This window comes from Salvelinus alpinus, chromosome 12 (genome assembly GCF_045679555.1).
Source record: "Salvelinus alpinus chromosome 12, SLU_Salpinus.1, whole genome shotgun sequence".
Lineage (NCBI taxonomy): Eukaryota > Metazoa > Chordata > Actinopteri > Salmoniformes > Salmonidae > Salvelinus > Salvelinus alpinus.
Genome location: NC_092097.1, coordinates 42455515 through 42477531, shown reverse-complemented (window position 1 = coordinate 42477531; position 22017 = coordinate 42455515). Strand labels below are relative to the sequence as shown.

Here is a 22017-nt window from a genome sequence, read left to right as displayed (position 1 = left end):
TAAGCAGAATCCATTTGCTTTCCAAATCGATGTTGCACAAGGACTGTTTTTGCTGCATGCTGCTCACTGACATTTGCAGCGCATTCCCTACATTAGGCATGCCTTGGGATTGGGCTACACACAATCCACAGCTAGGGTATATATTTTTTTATAAGCTATTGATCCTCTGTGGTTAAATTATCGGCCTACTCCTGGTGTAGTCTTCTGAATTATAAAGTCATTCTATAACTTTGGCAAATGTATTTCAATTTTTAGGGGTGCTGCGGCACCTCCAACACCCTATGATTCTATAAGGAAATTAATTATTAAGTGCAACTCTGGAGAGATGACAGTTGCAGGCTCATGTCATGTTTATCAGAGCAGAGAGTGGGAAAGAGATCATAAAAAGTTCTCATTCTAGTTCTGTGAGAGATAGAGAGAGGTGCCTGTAGCCTCTCTCATCACAGCAATGGCCAGTTGTGGAAAAAGTACCCAATTGTCATACTTCAGTAAAAGTAAAGATACCTTAATAGAGAATTACTCAAGTAAATGTGATAGTCTGATTTAATTGGAATTTTTACAATGCACACAGTGTTTGTGCCATGAGAGGTAACGGATCCTGGCAAATGGTTTCCAGAACGAAACAGTCCAAAATTGAAAGATGCCTAATCCTGTTCCAGCAGGATCCAGCTCAACTTAAGCACTGTCATCCAGCATAGGGAATTCTACTTAATTCAAGACTAAATGGGATTCACAGCTGGCACTGGACTGCTGGTATCCACAAGGGACACTGAAGAGTTATGCAAAACACCAAACGCTGGGTAGAGGGGCTGTTAGGAATTTTGTTAATAAATAATTTAAAAAAATTCTAGCTTTAGATAAAACTATAACTAATTGAACTCTGCACGCCTGGTGAAAAGAGATTTGTGTTGTGGGTTATAAAATAAGCAGAAAGGGTCGTTAAACTATGGTTGAACTGACCCAACTTAGCCCTGAGGTGTTTAGATAAGGCTGTAGGTAACTTTTTAGGTCTTCCATTATCTTGAGTTGTCTGCTAAAGTGGTAATAAATTATAGTGAGCCTTCAGGAGGATAGATTATATTGTGTGTCATGTGTGTGCGCTGGGAAGTTGTAATGAACTTTTGAACCTATTTTATATAGGCCAGGACGAGGAGATTTATTCTGTAACCTATGACGTCATATCTTGTTATATAAACTGTTGATTATGGTCAAATGGGAGCGTGCTCCGAGAATAAATACTATTATCTAATTTTAATAAGACTGTATCCTGTCTATTTTATGTTAATAAGTATCTTACAAATTCTTATAAATAGACAGATTGAATTTAATTAATGAGTACATTAGAGGAATTATCTAATTCCTCCAACAGGGGCTCAGTGAATGTGGCCTGGAATGTGCACAGGTGGGTCATGGCGTCAGAGGAGACGCTGTAGAAGGGCAGAGTGCCACCTGGCCAGTCCAGATACACTCCTACTTTCTGGGGTTCGGTTCTGGGGGTTGGGTTAAGAATATTAATCTCCGTATTATTGTGGAAGGCAATAGACACCAAGACTTGTCATTGCTTCCCAGTTTACAATCCTTTTCATCTCCACACCTGCTGATACTTTTATATGACACTCCTATATCACACTCCCCAATCAAATCCGCCTCCCAGTAATGGCATTTGGTAAGAGGCTCTCTACACAGCACCTGTGACATATCCTCAAATCTCTCTGGGTCATCATGATATGGATGTTCCTCTTCCACCCATGTCCCCTTTCTGTTCTCCTCAGTCAGTGAGATATTTATGTTTGCTGTGTTTGGGTCTAGTGTGACCATAGTAACATCTGCACAACCAAGAGAAGTCAGAAAATTGTATCAGAAGCAGTGGGTCAATAGCAATTACATTAAATTGCAATATCATTAGCAAAGTCACTTACACTTTTTAAGCAGCTCCGGTCTTAACCAAAGGAATAGACATTAAGTTAATGACAGACACATTGCTTGTAATGTAACGACCCTTGCTTAGGTACTAGACTTGGGCAGTGATTGGGGAGAGTGGGACCTAAGACACATTTTACACAGTTATCATACAAACTTTAGTTTATCCAATCTACAGTGTGGATCCCCCAGTCTAGGAGAGAGTGGCTTCACTCCTGAGTCTCCTGGGTGATTGAAGCTCAGGTACACCTCTCTCAGGTGGGAGGGGTTAGAGCTCAGAACAGAAGCCAGAGAAGCACAGCTTTCCTCTGTGATACCACAGAATGACAGCCTACAGAGAGATGTCAACATGATTTTACAACAGGACTGCTGGAGGTTGAATATAGTTATGTAAGCACAGCTAGTCCAGTGGCATACCGTCAGGGCCTTCAAAGCCTGATATTTACAAATCAATTGAAACGTATAACACATACAGTACCAGTCAAAAGTTTGGACACAACTACTCATTCAAGGTTTTTCTTTATTTTGATTATTTTCTACATTGAAGAACAATAATGAAGACATTAAAACTATGAAATAACATTTGGAATCATGTAGTAACCAAAAAAAGTGTTAAACAAATCAAAATATATTTTATATTTCAGATTCTTCAAAGTAGCCACCCTTTGCCTTGATGACAGCTTTGCACACTCTTGGCATTCTCTCAACCAGCTTCATGAGGAATGCTTTTCCAACAGTCTTGAAGAAGTTCCCACATATGCTGAGCACTTGTTGGCTGCTTTTCCTTCACTCTGCAGTCCAACTCATCCCAAACCATCTCAATTTGGTTGAGGTCGGGTAATTGTGGAGGCCAGGTCATCTGATGCAGCACTCCATCACTCTCCTTTATCAATAGCCCTTACACAGCCTGGAGGTGTGTTTTGGGTCATTGTCCTGTTGAAAAACAAATGATAGTCCCACTAAGCGCAAACCACATGGGATGGCGTATCACTGCAGAATGCTGTGGTAGCCATGCTGGTTAAGTGTGCCTTGAATTCTAAATAAAGTACTGATAGTGTCACCAGCAAAGCACCCTCACACCATCATACCTCCTCCTACATGCTTCACGGTGGGAACCACACATGCAGAGATCATCTGTTCACCTACTCCACGTTTCACAAAGACACAGCGGTTGGAACCAAAAATCTCACATTTGGACTCATCAGACCAAAGGACAGATTTCTACCAGTCTAATGTCCATTGCTCGTGTTTCTTGGCCCAAACAAGTCTCTTCTTCTTATTTGTGTCCTTTAGTAGTTCTTGCCATAATATGGACTTGGTCTTTTACCAAATAGGGCTATCTTCTGTATACCACCCCTTCCTTGTCACAACACAATTGATTGGCTCAAATGCATTAAGAAGGAAAGAAATTCCACGAATTAACAAGGCACACCTGTTAATTGAAATGCATTCCATGTGACTACCTCATGAAGCTGTTTGAGAGAATGCCAAGAGTGTGCAAAGCTACTTTGAAGAATCTCAAATATATTTTGTTGAACACTTTTTTGGTTACTACATGATTCCACATGTGTTATTTCATAGTTTTGATGTCTTCACTATTATTCTACAATGTAGAAAATAGTAAAAAATAAAAACAACTCTTGAGTAGGTGTGTCCACGCTTTTGACTGGTACTGTATATTGAAATTACATTTTTGATTATTGAAAATTATATTTCTGTATATTTAGCCATCTCTCCCTTTGCCCACCTATGTATTTCTCACCTAAGTATCTCCAGTTTACAGTGTGGATTCTCCAGTCCAGCAGAGAGCAGCTTCACACCTGAATCCTGCAGGTCATTGTTACTCACATCAAACTCTCTCAAGGGAGAAGAGTTTGAGCTGAGAACTGTTGCCAATGTGTAACAACATGTCTCTGTCAGAAAACACTGACTCATCCTAAATGCGAAACAAAGATACAAAAATACAACAAGCAAGATAACAAGATATTAAAGTTGCATTATGCAGAAATCGCTCCGCCAATTCCTAGTTGCTAAAACTCTAATAGTTAGCCTAATTTCAGTTTATGTGACAAAATAATATAGTATAGTGTAGAGAATGATTGTATCATCTAAACCACTGTGAAATATATTTTCCATAAACAAAAATATTGTATTTTCAGCTTTTTGAAGCTGGTGTATAGGACACAAAAACAAAACTTAAGAACGGGAAGCATAGAAAAAGCACACATAGAACATATATACCACTGCTTAGACTTGCTTCCAAGTAAAATGATACATCTATAACTCACATTCTATGTGAATTTGACCAGGGTCACCCAAAAAGTTACATATTGTCACTTTAAAATACAGTTGAAGTCGGAAGTTTACATAGCCAAATACATTTAAACTCAGTTTTTCACAATTCCTGACATTTAATCCTAGTAAAAATTCCCTGTCTTAGGTCAGTTAGGATCACGACTTAATTTTAAGAATGTGAATGTCAGAATATTAGTAGAGAGAACAATTTATTTCAGCTTTTATTTCTATTAACACATTCAACTGGGTCAGAAGTTTACATACACTCAATTAGTATTTGGTAGCATTGCCTTTCAATTGTTTAACTTGGGTCAAACGTTTAGGGTAGCCTTCCACAAGCTTCCCACAATAAGTTGGGTGAATTTTGGCCCATTCCCTCTGACAGAGCTGGTGTAACTGAGTCAGGTTTGTAGGCCTCCTTGCTCACACACGCTTTTTCAGTTTTGCCCACACATTTTCCTTAGGATTGAGGTCAGGGCTTTGTGATGGCCACTTCAATACCTTGACTTTGTTGTCCTTAAGCCATTTTGCCACAACTTTGGAAGTATGCTTGGGGTTATTGTTCATTTGGAAGACCCATTTGCAACCAAGCTTTAATGTCCTGACTGATGTCTTGAGATGTTGCTTCAATATATCCACATGATTTTCCATCCTCACTATGCCATCTATTTTGTGAAGTGCACCAGTCCCTCCTGCAGCAAAGCACCCCCACAACATGATGCTGTTACAAGGGTACATAAGAGAAACGAACAACTGACCTTTCGTCTGAGCTTGCAGAGTGACATTGATGTTTATGGAGCCTTCTACATTGGAGTTTTCTTTATGTGGGACAATGTTAAAATAAATCCTGTTAGGGATCAGTGGCACCTGCGACAACATCCGGTGAAATTGCAGAGCGCCAAATTCAAAATAAAAAACTGTAATATTAAACATTCATGGAAATACAAGTGTCTTACACCATTCAAAAGCGTAGAATCTTGGTAATCGAACTGCGTTGTCCGATTTCAAAAAGGCTTTACAGCGAAAGCATAGCATTCGATTATCTGAGGACAGCGCCCCACATCCAACATGTTTTCCAAACCAGCACAGGCGTCACAAAATCACAAATAGCGATAAAATAAATCACTTACTTTTGAAGATCTTCCTCTGTTTGCAATCCCAATCCCCAGCTACACAATGAATGGTCGTTTTGTTCGATAAAGTCCTTCTTTATATCCAAAAAAGTATGTTTAGTTGGCGCCATTGACTTCAGTAATACACTCGTTCAACATACAGACAAATGAGTCCAAAAAGCTACCGGTAAACTTCGTCCAAACAAGTCAAACAATACTTCTAATCAATCCTCAGGTACCCTAATATGTAAATAAATGATAATATTTCAGAAGGAAAGAACGGTGTTCAATAGAAAAGGAAAATAATGAATAGCACGCCCTCGTTCACGTGCTCCAAATGTCTCACTGTCCTGATGACAACACCTTGGATAAACTACAACTACTTGTTCGTTTTTCAAAAAACAAGCCTGAAACCCTGTCTAAAGACTGTTGACATCTAGTGGAAGCCATAGGTACTGCACCCTGGGAGCTATTAAGTATATTCAATAGGGAACCATTGAAAAGGCCTGTGACCTCCAAAAAAGAAATTTTCCGGATGGATTTTCCTCGGGTTTTCGCCTGCCATATCAGTTCTGTTATACTCACAGACATGATTTAAACAGTTTTAGAAACTTCAGTGTTTTTTATCAAATTCTACCAATTATATGCATATCCTAGCTTCTGGGCCTGAATAACAGGCAGTTTACTTTGGGCACGTCAGACAGGCGGAAATTCAGGATACTTCCCCCTAGCCCTAAGACGTACAACACCACTCTGAACCTAATATAACCCAACGTAACCTCAGAAAGTACAACACCACTCTGAACCTAATATAACCCAACGTCTCTCTCTCTCTTTCCCTCTCTCTCTCTCCCTGTCTCTCTTTCTTTAACGCCTCCAGTTTGAGCTGCGATGAAGGTTGGGAGAGGGGCTGGTCTGTGCTCCTCAACACACAGGTACCCTGTTTTGACACACACACAAAAAAAATGAGACTCTACTTGCCAACAGAAGCTCACATAAGATGGGCCTGGATTCAATCCGTAGAGCACCGTCGACAAAGCGCCATTCACAGGCAATGTTATGCGTTCGCGGAGATGGCATTCACAGGAAATGCTGAAGATGTTGGCTCAATCGTAAATTACCTTTAAATGTCTAGCGTGCTACAATGCGGCATCGGATTGAATCCGGACCATGATTTGCAACTTAGACGACTTTTAAATTACCTTTTTGTTCTTATAAAGAATTTGTCTTACTCTCTTGTTGTCTAACAATAGATTGCTGTTGTGGATGTAGGTTCAATTCAGGATGTGTTCTGGATCTCTTTCCACACTGAGGACAGGCAGGGTCTCCTAATGGAACAGGCTGGTCCCTGTAGCTACCAATGCACTGTCTGCACACTATGTGTCCGCAGATGAAAGACACTGAGTTTCTCAGCCCCTGTTCGCACAATGGACAGACGAGACCAGCCCTCAACTCACTAGAAAGAGGGAGGGATTTAACCACAATTGCACATTCAGTTTGACATAATTAAGAACAGTCCTAACACATAATTAAGAAAGGTCATGTTTTTAAGGTTACAGGCTGACATGAAAACTGAACACAAGAGTGTGAGCTTTTGTGTTAGTCAGAGGTAGTTAAAGAGATATTACAATGTTTGTATAAATGCAGTACAAAAACTCACCTTTTCATACCCCTCTCTTGCTCTAGCACCCAATCATTGCGGCAGCTCTTCTGATCCTGCTCCAGGTCATCCAAGAGGTCAAGGGAGCGTGCCATGGTCACAAGCTGAAACACACACACAGTATTGTCATGGCAGTCAATTGAATTTAATATATTACACAACTGGCATTTAGACTTTCATGGACTTTACTTACTCGATTTATTCCTTTCAGCTCCAAAGGTCCTCAACGGTGCATATTAAGCAAACTCTGTTCTTTGCGGTTTTCTTGACCTCATTCCAGGTGGTTCCTGCCTTCTTCATCTCTTCCTCATTCATCCTTCTCAATGTCTTCTTTGGGCAGCCAACCTTCCTTTTGCCTTGTGGGTTTCACTTAAGCGCCTGCCTGGTATTGGTGTTTTGAGGTTTCCTTAGTGATGAATAGTGATCATTAAGGCTGTCATTTTCATTGCTTTGCATTGCTTGTGACGTACATTACACTTCAGAGCAAAAACGGACCTTTGATATTTTGTAATGTTGAGAGTTACATAGGGTACAGGGCTGTAGTTTTCTTTGAATGTCATATGTAACATACTGTAGGTCAGGTAAAATATTACTGTAACTCTTCACCTGGCATATAAAGACAGGTAAACAGTGCATTCGGAAAGTATGAAGACCCCTTCCCGTTTTCAACATTTTGCTACGTTACAGCTTAATTCTAAAAATTATAAAATTAATGTATTTCATCAATCTTCCCACAATACCCCATAATGACAAAGTGAAAACAGTCTTTTAGAATTTTTTTACCCTTATTTACATATTCAGACCCTTTGCTATGAGACTTGAAATGGAGCTCAGGTGCATCCTGTTTCCATTGATCATCCTTGAGATGTTTCTACAATTTGATTGGTGTCTACCTGTGGTAAATTCAATTGATTGGACATGACTTGGAAAGGCACACAACTGTTTATATAAGGTCCCACAGTTGACAGTGCATGTCAGAGCAACAACCAAGCCATGAGGTCGAAGAAATTGTCCGTAGAGCTCCGAGACAGGATTGTGTCAAGGCACAGATCTGGGGAAGGGTAGCAAAAAATGTCTGCAGCATTGAAGGTCCCCAAGAACACAGTGGCCTCCATCATTCTTAAATGGAAGAAGTTTGAAACCACCACGACTCTTCCTAGAGCTGCCCGGCCAAACTGAGCAATCGGGGAGAAGGGCCTTGGTCAGGGAGGTGACCAAGAACCCGATGGTCACTCTGACAAAGCTCCAGAGTTCCTCTGTGGAGATGGGAGAACTTTCCAGAAGGACAACCATCTCTGCAGCACTCCACCAATCAGGCCTTTACGGTAGAGTGGCCAGAAGGAAGCCACTCCTCAGTAAAAGGCACATGACAGCCCGCTTGCAGTTTGCCAAAAGGCACCTAAAGGACTCTGACCATGAGAAACAAAATTCTCTGGTCTGATGAAACCAAGATTCAACTCTTTGGCCTTAATGCCAAGCATCACATCTGGAGGAAACCTGGCACCATCCCTATGGTGAAGCATGGTGGTGGCAGCATCATGCTGTGGTGATGTTTTTCAGCGGCAGGGACTGGGAGACTAGTCCGGATCGAGAGAAAGATTTACAGAGCAAAGTACAGAGAGATCCTTGATGGAAATCTGCTCCAGAGCGCTCAGGACCTCAGACTGGGGCGAAGGTTCACCTTCCAACAGGACAAGGACCCTAAGCACACAGCCAAGACAAATCCGTAGTGGCTTCGGGACAAGTCTCTGAATGTCCTTGAGTGGCCCAGCCAGAGCCCGGACTTGAACCCGATCGAACATCTCTGGAGAAACCTGAAAATAGTTGTGCAGCGACGCTCCCCATCCAACCTGACAGAGATTGAGAGGATCTGCAGAGAAGATTGGGAGAAACTCCCCAAATATAGGTGTGACAAGCTTGTAGCGTCTTACCCAAGAAAACTCGAGGATGTAATCGCTGCTAAAGGTGTTTCAACAAAGTAATGAGTAAAGGGTCTGAATACTTATGTAAATTTGATATTTCCTGGGTTATTTTGTCTAAAAAACTGTTTTTGCTTTGTCATTATGTCGCATTGTGTGTAGATTAATGAAGAAAAAACGATTTATTAAATTTTAGAATAAGGCTGTAATGTAACAAAATGTGGAAAAAGTCATAGGGTCTGAATACTTTCCGAATGCACTGTATGCTCAGGGTGCACCCTACAACCTATATGCTAAGAATGCCACAGGATTTGGGTACATCAGGGTTGGGGCCAATTCCATTTAAATTCCAGTTTATTCATACAGTAAAACAAATCCCAATTCCAAATGTTCCTTATTGAAAAGCATTGAAGAGTATTTCAAATGGAATTGTACTTGTACTTCCTGAATTGAAATGGAATTGACCCCAACTCTGAGGTACAACTCTGAGGTACATACCAGGTTGAAATGAAATATTTCTGGTTTTGTCATGTTCAGGTTGTCATGCAACGTTTTCTTATTCCTGTTCTAGTTTCGACTGCCACCCTGGTGACTTTGAGGTTTTCTATGGCTCAAATCCCTTCCTGACAGAGAGTTTGTTAACTAGTGCTGCTATTCTACCGGTCAGTAGGTTGGTCAAATTGGTCTTTCAAATCACAGATAACAGCTTTACAATTCCTACTTTATGATGTTTGGAGCACTACTACTTTACATAATTGAGGTATTACTACATTATGTCAACATCAGTGATCAGTGCTTCATAGTATTTGGCCAATAACCCATTTTAGTATATGCGCACAACTTATTTCCAAAGACAAAGGATAGCCTAGTGAGTCAAGTTATTTCAAAACAACATGTTTAATTTTTAAGTAAGAAAACAATAACTCACCAATTGTATATTTATATGGATGTCATCGCTGGTTTCCTCTGCTCACCCTCTGTTCGTCTAAGGGTCATGCTCCTCCCAAGTCTAGCTGGACCAGTTGTTTTAGTGAGTATGGGTTTGTGTGTGTGTGTGTGTGTGTGTGTCTCTATATGATTGGGTGTTATAGTTTCAGCTTGCCTGGTGCCCAGGTTATTTTCCCAAAATTACCAGGTTTTCCAGACCTCCAGGTTTCCAAGTTTTCCAGGGTGGAAGATTCCCGGGATCAGGAGGGAATAAGCAGGAATTCCGTAATTCTCCAACCAGGATTTCTTAAAAACCTGAGAAAGTTGCCAGAATCTTTCAACCCTCATGGATATAAGGTTTTTTGCTTTTCATCCCATGTTGGTTAAGATTAGGATTAGAGCAATTGAACTGATCTGAGACCAGAGGTTGACGACATGCTCTTCTACCCTCAGTGCCTCAATGTAGCAGACTTAAAGATCCATTCATGCCACAAGCTTGTCTGAACAGTGGTTGTTTGGGAGGGAATATAGGGGGGTAGTAACAGGGTAAATACAATTGTAGAGGAGAGTGGGGTAAATTGAGCAATCCCTCAGTCAAGGGAAATACAGTATTTTTTCTAACAAAGATATCTAAATATATTTCAAGATGATGTGTATCCCTAGAAAACATGATAGTTTTTAAAACATAGACTGTCCAAAAAAATTGGTCTCTTGGCACAATTTACCCCGGGCATGTTGATCCGCAGGACAAGGTAAATTAAGCCGCCTAGAAATCTCTGTACTGAATTAAATATTACCTCTACCTTTTAAAAACCATGTCTGTCTTTATTTCCCGAACACAATTCTACACAATCACTTTATTATATTTTAATCATTTTAAGGATATTTTAACACAGGCTTAACACCTAACAAACAGTTTGTACTTGTTTTGTTGTCACGCCCTGACCTTAGAGAGCCTTTTTATTTATCCTTTTGGTTAGGTCAGGGTGTGATTTGGGTGGGCATTCTAGTTTTTCTATTTCTTTGTTGGCCGGGTATGGTTCCCAATCAGAGGCAGCTGTCTATCATTGTCTCTGATTGGGGATCATACTTAGGCAACCTTTTTTCCCACCTTAGGTTGTGGGATCTTGATTTTGTTAGTTGCTGTATAGCCTGCAGAACTTTACGTTCGTTTTGTATTTTGTTGGTTTTTGGTGTTCATTTTAAAATATAGTAAGATGTTCGCCTACCACGCTGCCCCTTGGTCTCCTCATTTCATCAACGGACGTAACAGAAGATCCCACCACAAACGGACCAAGCAGCGTGGTCAGGAGGAGAGGACACGACGGAAACCCGAGAGGCAGCCCCTAATTTTTTTTTTTTGGGGGGGGGGGGCAGATGACGTGGTGCTGAGGGGTGTGTCCGAGACTCATCTACGGACGTAACATTTGTACACATTTAACGCTGCAATATGTAACTTTTTGGGCGACCCCACCAAATTCAAATAGAAATGGGATTTATAGATCTATCATTCACATTGAATGCAAGACTAAGAAGGGGTAGATCTGTTTTATGTGCGTTATTTCAATGCTTCCCGTTCTTAAGTTCCATTTTAACATCTTTTACTTTAGGTTTTGTCCACCAGCTTCAAACAGCTGAAAATGCTATATTTTGCTTATTGAAAAGATATTTCACAGCGGTTTAGATGGTACAATGATTCACAAACTGAAATTAGAATTCGGTTAGGACATCTAATTTGTGCATGACAAGTCATTTTTTCAACAATTGTTTACAGACAGATTATTTCACTTATAATTCACTGTATCACAATTCCAGTGGGTCCAGTGGGTTTACATACACTAAGTTGACTGTGCCTTTAAACAGCTTGGAACATTTCAGAAAATGATGTCATGGCTTTAGATGCTTCTGATAGGCTAATTGGCATCATTTGAGTCAATTAGAGGTGTACCTGTGGATGTATTTCAAGGCCTACCTTCAAACTCAGTGCCTCTTTGCTTGACATCATGGGAAAATCAAAAGAAATCAGCCAAGACCTTAGAAAAGAAATTGTAGACCTCCACAAGTCTGGTTCATCCTTGGGAGCAATTTCCAAACGCCTGAAGGTACCACATTCATCTGTATAAACAATAGTACGCAAGTATAAACACCAAGGGACCACGCAGCAGTCATACCGCTCAGGAAGGAGACGCGTTCTGTCTCCTAGAGGTGAACGTACTTTTGTGCGAAAAGTGCAAATCAATCCCAGAACAACAGCAAAGGACCTTGTGAAGATGCTGGAGGAAACAGGTACAAAAGTATCTATATCCACAGTAAAATGAGTCCTACATCGATATAACCTGAAAGGCCGCTCAGCAAGGAAGAAGCCACTGCTCCAAAACCTCCATAAAAAAGCCAGACTACGGTTTGCAACTGCACATGGGGACAAAGATCGTACCTTTGGAGAAATGTCCTCTGGTCTGATGAAACAAAAATAGAACTGTTTGGCCATAATGACCATCGTTATGTTTGGAGGAAAAAGGGGGAGGCTTGCATGACGAAGAACACCATCCCAACCGTGAAGCACGGAGGTGGCAGCATCATGTTGTGGTGGTGCTTTGCTGCAGGAGGGACTTGTGCACTTCACAAAATAGATGGCATCATGAGGATGGAAATTATGTGGATATATTGAAGCAACATCTCAAGACATCAGTCAGGAAGTTAAAGCTTGGTCACAAGTGGGTCTTCCAAATGGACAATGACCCCAAGCATACTGCCAAAGTTGTGACAAAATAGCTTAAGGACAACAAAGTCAAGGTGTTGGAGTGGCCATCACAAAGCCCTGACCTCAATCCTATAGAACATTGGTGGACAGAACTGAAAAAGCGTGTGCGAGCAAGGAGGCCTACAAACCTGACTCAGTTACACCAGCTCTGTCAGAAGGAATGGGCCAAAATTCACCCAACTTATTGTGGGAAGCTTGTGGAAGGCTCCCTGAAACGTTTGACCCAAGTTAAACAATTGAAAGGCAATGCTACCAAATACTAATTGAGTGTATGTAAACTTCTGACCCACTGGGAATGTGATGAAAGAAATATAAGCTGAAATAAATCATTCTCTCTACTATTATTCTGACATTTCACATTCTTAAAATAAAGTGGTGATCTTAACTGACCTAAGACAGGGAATTTTTACAAGGATTAAATGTCAGGAATTGTGAAAAACCGAGTTTAAATGTATTTGGCTGAGGTGTATGTAAACTTCTGACCTCAACTTCAACTGTATATAAGGAACAGAAGCTTAGTCCTAACCCCAGAGAGATAGAGATATGCTGGTGGCTTGCTATGACACCGACATTAATTTCTTTATGTCAGATGGCTACTGCGTTTGCTATACAGATACAGACGTACAGAATGAGGCTAATTTGTTAATGTTCGATCAGAATATTTTGTATAAAGATAAGCATTATATTTGTAGATTATAGGATTAACTCTGGTAGGCCTGAAACAGTCTTCTTCACCTCACCTGTCGGAGTCAGTTGGACCGCCAGGGTGCACTGCCTTCATTTCACAGGCCTGCATTAGCTAAAGCTTAATAATAGCCACACAATAGCAAACCTTTGTTTTATTGGGCACTACCCTCCCCTGTGCCCAATAAAAAAACACAACTCTCCTCAAAGCAAACATTTTAAAGTTTGACAACCCCTCTCCTATTTTGGACCATCCCTCCCCCCAGTAAATTTCAACCTGTCCCTAACCACTCAACAAAAAATGTAACTGGCCAAATCTAGACATTAAAGGTTTCCTCATGCTCAGTCAATCACGCTTATTGCATACAAATAAAAAGAGAAAGTTACAACACTGTCAGAACAAGCAAAGGATAGCCTACAACAAAGACCAGTCACTTTAAACACATTTTACATTTATCTCTATGAATTTATTATGTCCATTTACGGTCCATTTAGACAAGGTCCACGTCATATGAAGGATATCTAAAATGTTTTTTCTAAAATACCATGCAAGAATGATTGATTAAATAGTAAACAAGTGAAGTGTTACAGCAGGAAAAGGTATGGTAAAAGCCATCCACGGTAACCTGTTACCAAGAAATGAATGTATGTGGTGCCATGTGTGGAGCTGAGTGTTACAATGCCAGGTCATAAACGTCACGGTAGACAGGATATTACTGAAGAGCTGAGAATGTATTATTGGCTATAACTGAAGCAGCCCCCCCCCCCCCCCCCCCCCCCCACACACACATACATGCGCACACACAAACAAACACTCAAAAACAGCATGTACATTTGGCATAGAATTTTCTCTCTCAAAATGTCCTCTTTAATCAGAATTGTCTGTGCTCTGACATTCTAGCAGTAAGACAATAACAAGGGAAATAGTACTGTAAACACATAATAAATCCTATAAAAACATATGATTACTTTTCTACTTTTTTTCCCACAGTAACCCCCTTTGCTACTGTTCTTTTTCACTGTCTTTTTACTGTTTTTATTTCTTTACTTACCTATTGTTCACCTAAGCCTTTTTTTACTTAGAAGTTGCACTGTTGGTTAGAGCCTGTAAGTAAGCATTTCACTGTAAGGTCTACACCTGTTGTATTCGGCACACGTGACAAATACACTTTGATTTGATTCAAGAAGAAAGGCAGCCCATTCCCATTAAGACATGCCTGTGTTTCCGGGAGCTGGAGGAGAGTGGCTGGTAGATCTGTTGAGGAGCAGACGTCAGAGGGGACAGTAAAATAGACCGAGGGATGAGGATGGGGATCCATATAAAGAGCAGGGTCTCTAGCAGGGTGACAGAACAACAGGACACAGACAGTTAGATCATCACCAGGAGGGACTCACACAGGAAAACTGAGTGGGTAGTTCAACAAGTTGGCGATATGGATCTGTCTGTCTCTGTGTCTGTCTCTCTTTCTCTGTTGGTCTCTCTTTTTCTGTCTGTCTGTCTCTGTGTCTGTCTCTGTGTCTGTCTCTCTTTCTCTGTTGGTCTCTCTTTTTCTGTCTGTCTTTATCTGTCTCTGTCTCTATTTGTCAGTCTCATTTTCTGTTTGTCTTTCTGTATTTATTTCTCTCTGTCTCTGTCTCTGTGTCTCTGTATCTGTCTCTCTCTCTGTATATTTGTCAATCTTTGCTTGGTAAGTCTATCTTTCAGTGTGTATTGTCTGTTTTCCACTTCTTATCCTAATCTGCTTGCAGACTTCCCTGCAGCGTCTCTTTTCTTCTCTTAGCCTTTGCTCTTCTCTCGCTCTTTAATTGAGTGCATACATCTATGTAAATAGAACCATGTTCAGTATCCAACTATAGATATGAAGACATAAGTGTAGAAACATGTGTTGAGTGTGGACAGATATGATCTGTTGAGAACTTTTGTTGCGTAACAGAAGTAAAAAATTATAATAATCCCACTTCTGGAAGGAGTTTACTCACCGTGTGTGTGTTTTTTTTGTGTGCCTGTCTGCATATGTACGTGCTTGTGCTTGAGTGTTTGTGTGAACAGCCATCTGTGCAATCAGTTTACTTTCATTACATGATGTTTACATTACACAAGTCAATTGTCTTGGTCAGCATCATTATTCTTTAATGGTCAAACAACATCGTACAAACATGTTTGTGTTGGACAGGACTACGCAGGATGACCATGCGTGGAGCGGTGACAGGCTGTGTGGTGCTGGTGTGTCTGGTGGCCATGCTGGGTGAACGGGCAGAGGGACACTTCTCCTTCTTTAGCCCCAAAGAGATGAGGGAGATGAAGGTGAGAAGCGTGAAGTGAGTCACAGGAAGGGGGGGGGGGGGGCAGAGGTAAACAAAACAGCCAACCTACTGGGAAAAAACTGGTTGAATCAACCAAACAATGTGATGACGTTGAATCAACGTGGAAAACGGATTGGATTTGCAAAAAGTCATCAACATCAGGGAATGTAGTCTTTTTTTCTAACCTAAAACCAATGACAGGGTGACATTTTTTGTTGATTTCATGTTAGTTGATAACTCAACCAAATGTAAATCAAAACACAATGTTGAACTGACGTCTGTGCCCAGTGGGAAGATACCAGTGTCACGTTAAGAAGGGTGCACTGTACTGTATTTTGCAGATAAAAATGCCATGACCAGAGCTGATATGATTTCTAAAGCTGAGGCATGTCTGTTCTACACAATATTTTTATATCTGTGTCAGACCTGGGTTCAAATATTATTTGGGGTATTCAAAGACATTTGAAAGTAAGTATTTTGATATTTTTGATTTGAAAACAAGTAGTTGAATATTGTAATATATAAAAAAGACTCAAATACACAATATTAATAAATACTCCCATGAATTTGAACCCATGTCTATTTGGTATTTGATATAAGTATTTAAAAATGTTTTCAAACAGTAGGCTTTTTCCAGAAATTAGTTGAAAATGCTTTAAAATACTTCCAATAGAAGTAGTTGATTCAGACACATTATTTTAAAATACGTATGTTTGTGTATGTGTTTAGGCCCTACAGGATAAGTTGGAGAGGAAGGACATGGAGCCTCGGTCAGAGGATGGACAGTTTCAGGATGTCACCATCCAACAGCTTCCTGAGGACGATGGTGGAACTCCTGTAAGTATATACACACTCACACACACACACACACACACACACACACACACACACACACACACACACACACACACACACACACACACACACACACACACACACACACACACACACACACACACACACACACACACACACACACACACACACACACTATGTGTGAATGTTTTTTGTTGTTGACTATTTTGTGTTATAAAAGTCTAATAAATGTGTGTGGACAGGGGAAGACAGTGGAGATAAGTGTTCGACTGACAGCCAAACAGCTGGAGCATGTGGCCCCCGTGCTGGAAGAGATCATCCATGAAATGGTGGATCAGGCAGAGAAGAAAGGTACCCATGACCATAGAGATATAACACATGAAATTAGATGCACATAACAGCCACAACTGTCTGTCATCATGGGTGATTACGGGACATTTACAGCCTGGTTCAAATGCATAAAGTACCAGTCAAAAGTTTAGACACACCTACTCATTCAAGGGTTTTTCTTAATTTTTTCTATTTTCTACATTGTAGAATAATAGTGAAGACATCATAATTATTAAATAACACATATGGAATTATGTAGTAACCAAAAAAGTGTTAAACAAATCAAAATATATTTTAGATTATTCAAAGCTGTCAAGGCAAAAGGTGGTTAACCTTTTGCCTTGATGACAGCTTTGCACACACTTGACATTCTTACAACCAGCTTCATGAGGTAGTTACCTGGAATGCTTGAAGGAGTTCCCACGTATGCTGAGTACTTGTTGGCTGCTTTTCCTTCACTCTGCGGTCCAACTCATCCCAAACCATCTCAATTGGGTTGAGGTCGGGTGATTGTGGGGGCCAGGTCATCTGATGCAGCACTCCATCACTCTCCTTGGTCAAATAGCACTTACATAGCCTGGAGGTGTGTTGAGTCATTGCCCCGTTGAAAAACAAATGATAGTCCCACTAAGCGCAAACCAGATGGGATGGCGTATCGTTGCTGTGGTAGCCATGCTGGTTAAGTGTGCCTTGAATTCTAAATATATCACAAACAGTGTCACCAGCAAAGCACCCCCCACCATCACACCTCCATGCTTCACGGTGGGAACCACAAATGCTGAGATTATCCGTTCACCTACTCTTCGTCTCACAAAGACACAGCGGTTGGAACCAAAATTCTCAAATTTGGACTCATCAGACCAAAAGACAGATTTCCACCAGTCTAATGTCCATTACTTGTGTTTCTTGGCCCAAGCAAGTCTCTTCTTCTTATTGGTGTCCTTTGGTAGTAGTTTCTTTGCAGCAATTTGACCATGAAGGCCTGATTCACACAGTCTCCTCTGAACAGTTGATGTTGAGATGTGTCTATTACTTGAACTCTGTGAAGTATTTATTTGGGCTGCAATATGAGGTGCAGTTAATTGCCAATTTCTGAGGCTGGTAACTCTAATGAACTTATCCTCTTCAGCAGAGGTAAGTCTTGGTGTTCCTTTCCTGTGGCTGTCCTTATGAGAGCCAGTTTCATCATAGCGCTTGATGGTTTTTGCGACTGCACTTGAAGAAACTTTCAAAGTTCTTTACATTATCCAGATTGACTGACCTTCATGTCTTAAAGTAATGATGGACTGTCATTTCTCTTTGCTTATTTGATCTGTTCTTGCCATAATATGTACTTGGTATTTTACCAAATAGGGCTATCTTCTGTATACCACCCCTACCTTGTCACAACACAACTGATTGGCTCAAACGCATTAACTTTTTTGGGATAGGGGACAGCATTCGGAATTTTGGATGAAAAGCGTGTCCAAAGCAAACTGCCTGCTACTCAGGCCCAGAATATAGGATATGCATACAATTGGTAGATTTGGATAGAAAACACTCTAAAGTTTCCAAAACTGTTAAAATAATGTCTGTGGGTATAACAGAACTGATATGGCAGGCAAAAACCTGAGGAAAATCCATCCAGGAAATGTTTTTCCATTGAAAGCCTATCCACCATACAAAGACTTATGACCCAGTTCACAATCCCTATGGCTTCCACTACATGTGGCCAGTCTTTAGGCATTGTTTCAGGCTTTTACTCTGAAAAATGAGGGAGAAACACTACTTTCAATGAGAGGGCAGTGGAAATTTCCAGACATGAGTCCTGCGCATGACCGGGAGCGCGCCTTTCTTGTTTTTCCTTTTCTATTGACGAAGCTATTGTCCGGTTGAAATATGGTAAATTATTTATGACAAAAACAACCTGAGGATTGATTATAAACATTGTTTGACATGTTTCTACGGACCTTTATTGTACTTTTTAGATTTTACATCTGCCTGCTGTGACCGCGCTTTGTTCCAATGGATTACTGAACAAAACGCACCAACAAAATTTAGGTTTTTGGATATAAAGAGGGACTTTATCGAACAAAACAAACATTTATTGTGTTACATGGAGTCTTGGGATTGCAACCATATCAAGATAATCAAAGGTAAGTGATACATTTTATCGCTATTTCTGACTTTTGTTACTCCTCTACTTGGCTGGTTACTGTAATGATTTGTCTGCTGGGCGCTGTTCTCAGATAATCGCGTGGTTTGCTTTCGCCGTAAAGACTTTTTAAAATCTGACACAGCGGTTGGATTAACAAGAAGTTTATCTTTAAGCTGATGTATAACACTTGTATCTTTTATGTATGTTTATTATGAGAATTTCTGTTTTGTTGAGTTTCACACTCTGCAATTTCACCGGATGTTGTTTGAGACAGTGGATTACTGAACAAAACGCGCTAACAAAACAGAGGTTTTTGGATATAAAGAGGGACTTTATCGAACAAAACAAACATTTATTGGGTAACTGGGAGTCTTGTGAGTGCAACCATATGAAGATCATCAAAGGTAAGTGATTCATTTTATCGCTATTTCTGACTTTTGTTACTCCTCTACTTGGCTGGTTACTGTTTGTAATGTTTTGTGTGCTGAGCGCTTTCCTCAGATAATCGCATGGTATGCTTTCGCCGTAAGTTATTTTTGAAATCTGACACGGCGGCTGGATTAACAACAAGATAAGCTTTATTTTGATGTATTGCACTTGTGATTTTATGAAAGTTAAATATTTATAGTAAATTAATATGAATTTGGCGCTCTGGAATTTCACCGGATGTTGTCGACGCTAGCGTCCCACTGATCCGAAAGAAGTTAAGGAAAGACATTCTACAAATGAACTTTTAACAAGGCACACCTGTTAATTGAAATGCATTCCAGGTGACTACCTCATGAAGCTGGTTGAGAGAATGCCAAAAGTGTGCAAAGCTCACATCAAGACAAAGGGTGGCTACTTTGAAGAATCTCAAATATAAAATATATTTTGATTTGTTTAACCCTTTTTTGGTTACATGATTCCATGTGTGTTATTTCATAGTTTTGATGTCTTCACTATTTTTCTACAATGTAGAATATAGTAAAACTAAAGAAAACCCCTTGAATGAGTAGGTGTGTCAAATCTTCTGACTGGTCTGCATTTCAAATACAGACCAGTGAGGTGTGCTTAATTTCCCTGGTGAGACCAACGGAATAGTCCCCAAAAAACTGTATAGTTACAACAACAAAAACAAAGCTGAAACGTCACCCTTTTTTTGTTTAGACAAGGTTAAATGTTTTAAATATTACTTTTTGTTTTACCTTTAATATACAGTTGAAGTTGGAAGTTTACATACACCTTAGCCAACTACATTTAAACTCAGTTTTTCACAATTCCTGACATTTAATCCTCGTAAAAATTCTCTGTCTTAGGTCAGTTAGGATCACCACTTATTTTAAGAATGTGAAATGTCAGAATAATAGCAGAGAGAATTTATTTCAGCTTATATTTCTTTCATCACATTCCCAGTGGGTCAGAAGTTTATATACCCTCAATTAGTATTTGGCAGCATTGCCTTTAAATTGTTTAACTTGGGTCAAACGTTTCGGGTAGTCTTCCACAAGCTTCCCACAATAAGTTGGGTGAATTTTGGCCCATTCCTTCTGACAGAGCTGGTGTAACTGAGTCAGGTTTGTAGGCCTCCTTGCTTGCACAAGCTTTTTCAGTTCTGCCCACACATTTTCTATAGGATTGAGGTCAGGGCTTTGTGATGGCCACTCCAATACCTTGACTTTGTTGTCCTTATTAAGCCATTTTGCCACAACTTTGGAAGTATGCTTGGGTCATTGTCCATTTGGAAGACCCATTTGCGACCAAGCTTTAACTTCCTGACTGATGTCTTGATGTTACTTCAATATATCCACATGATTTTCCATCCTCACTATGCCATCTATTTTGTGAAGTGCACAAGTCCTTCCTGCAGCAAAGCACCCCCACAAAATGATGCTGCCACCCCCGTGCTTCACGGTTGGGATGGTGTTCTTTGGCATGCAAGCCTCCCCCTTTTTCCTCTAAACATAACGATGGTCGTTATGGCCAAACAGTTCTATTTTTGTTTCATCAGACTAGAGGACATTTCTCCAAAAAGTACGATCTTTGTCCCCATGTGCAGTTGCAAACTTTAGTCTGGCTTTTTTATGGCGGTTTTGGAGCAGTGGCTTCTTCCTTGCTGAGCGGCCTTTCAGGTTTTACTGTGGATATAGATACTTTTTAACCTGTTTCCTCCAGCATCTTCACAAGGGCCTTTGCTGTTGTTCTGGGATTGGTTTGCACTTTTCGCACAAAAGCACGTTCATCTCTAGGAGACAGAGCGGTATGACGGCTGCGTGGTCCCATGGTGTTTATACTTGCGTACTGTTGTTGGTAACTTCAGGCGTTTGGAAATTGCTCCCAAGGATGAACCAGACTTGTGGAGGTCTACATTTCTTTTCTGACGTCTTAGCTGGTTTCTTTTGATTTTCAAATGATGTCAAGCAAGGAGGCACTGAGTTTGAAGGTAGGCCTTGAAATACATCCACAGGTACACCTCCAATTGACTCAAATTATGTCAATTAGCCTATCAGCAGCTTCTAAAGCCATGACATAATTTTCTGGAATTTTCTAAGCTGTTTAAAGGCACAGTCAACTTAGTGTATGTAACTATGAACTTCTGACCCACTGAAATTGTGATACAGTGAATTAAGTGAAATAATCTGTCTGTAAACAATTGTTGGAAAATTACTTGTGTCATGCACAAAGTAGATGTCCTAACCGACTTGCCAAAACTATAGTTTGTTAACAAGAAATTTGTGGAGTGGTTGAAAAACGAGTTTTAATGTCTCCAACCTAAGTGTATGTAAACTTCCGACTTTAACTGTATATGTATATTGTGCAATGCATGTTCAAACGTTGTACTATATTGCAAAAAACTTCAGGTACAAAATCTGGTAAAAACACAAATCAGGTATACAGTGCTTAAAGTTGAGAGGCTCTTACATGTTTGTACTCTCTCTCTCTCTCTCTCTCTCTCTCTCTCTCTCTCTCTCTCTCTCTCTCTCTCTCTCTCTCTCTCTCTCTCTCTCTCACTCTGCTCCTTTTCTCTTTCTCTCTCTCAGCCAAATGAGGATACAGAAGACCACAGGAGACATCAAAGGGGCCAATATACTATAATTGACCAGGAATACATGCACAGCTAGTTTGTTAGGTGTCAATGATATGAATAAAGGGAAACAATCATTTCAACATTA

At 40.3% G+C, this 22017-nt stretch overlaps 1 protein-coding gene across 1 annotated transcript; it reads left to right on the top strand.

The window, feature by feature from the left end:
- Positions 1 to 14592: 14592 nt before the first annotated feature.
- Positions 14593 to 22017, top strand: mlnl (motilin-like). Its single transcript, XM_071334577.1, has 5 exons — positions 14593 to 14686; positions 15453 to 15583; positions 16312 to 16419; positions 16641 to 16749; positions 21886 to 22017. The coding sequence occupies exons 2-5, from the start codon at positions 15464 to 15466 to the stop codon at positions 21891 to 21893; spliced, it is 345 nt and encodes a 114-aa protein (XP_071190678.1). The 5' UTR covers positions 14593 to 14686; positions 15453 to 15463; the 3' UTR covers positions 21894 to 22017.

Excerpts from the sequence above, each read along its gene's own strand:
- mlnl (XM_071334577.1), top strand. The coding sequence starts at position 15,464 with ATGACCATGCGTGGAGCGGTGACAGGCTGTGTGGTGCTGGTGTGTCTG. Across the intron at positions 15,584-16,311 it reads AAGAGATGAGGGAGATGAAG|GCCCTACAGGATAAGTTGGA; the intron begins GTGAGAAGCGTG and ends GTATGTGTTTAG. Across the intron at positions 16,420-16,640 it reads AGGACGATGGTGGAACTCCT|GGGAAGACAGTGGAGATAAG; the intron begins GTAAGTATATAC and ends GTGTGTGGACAG.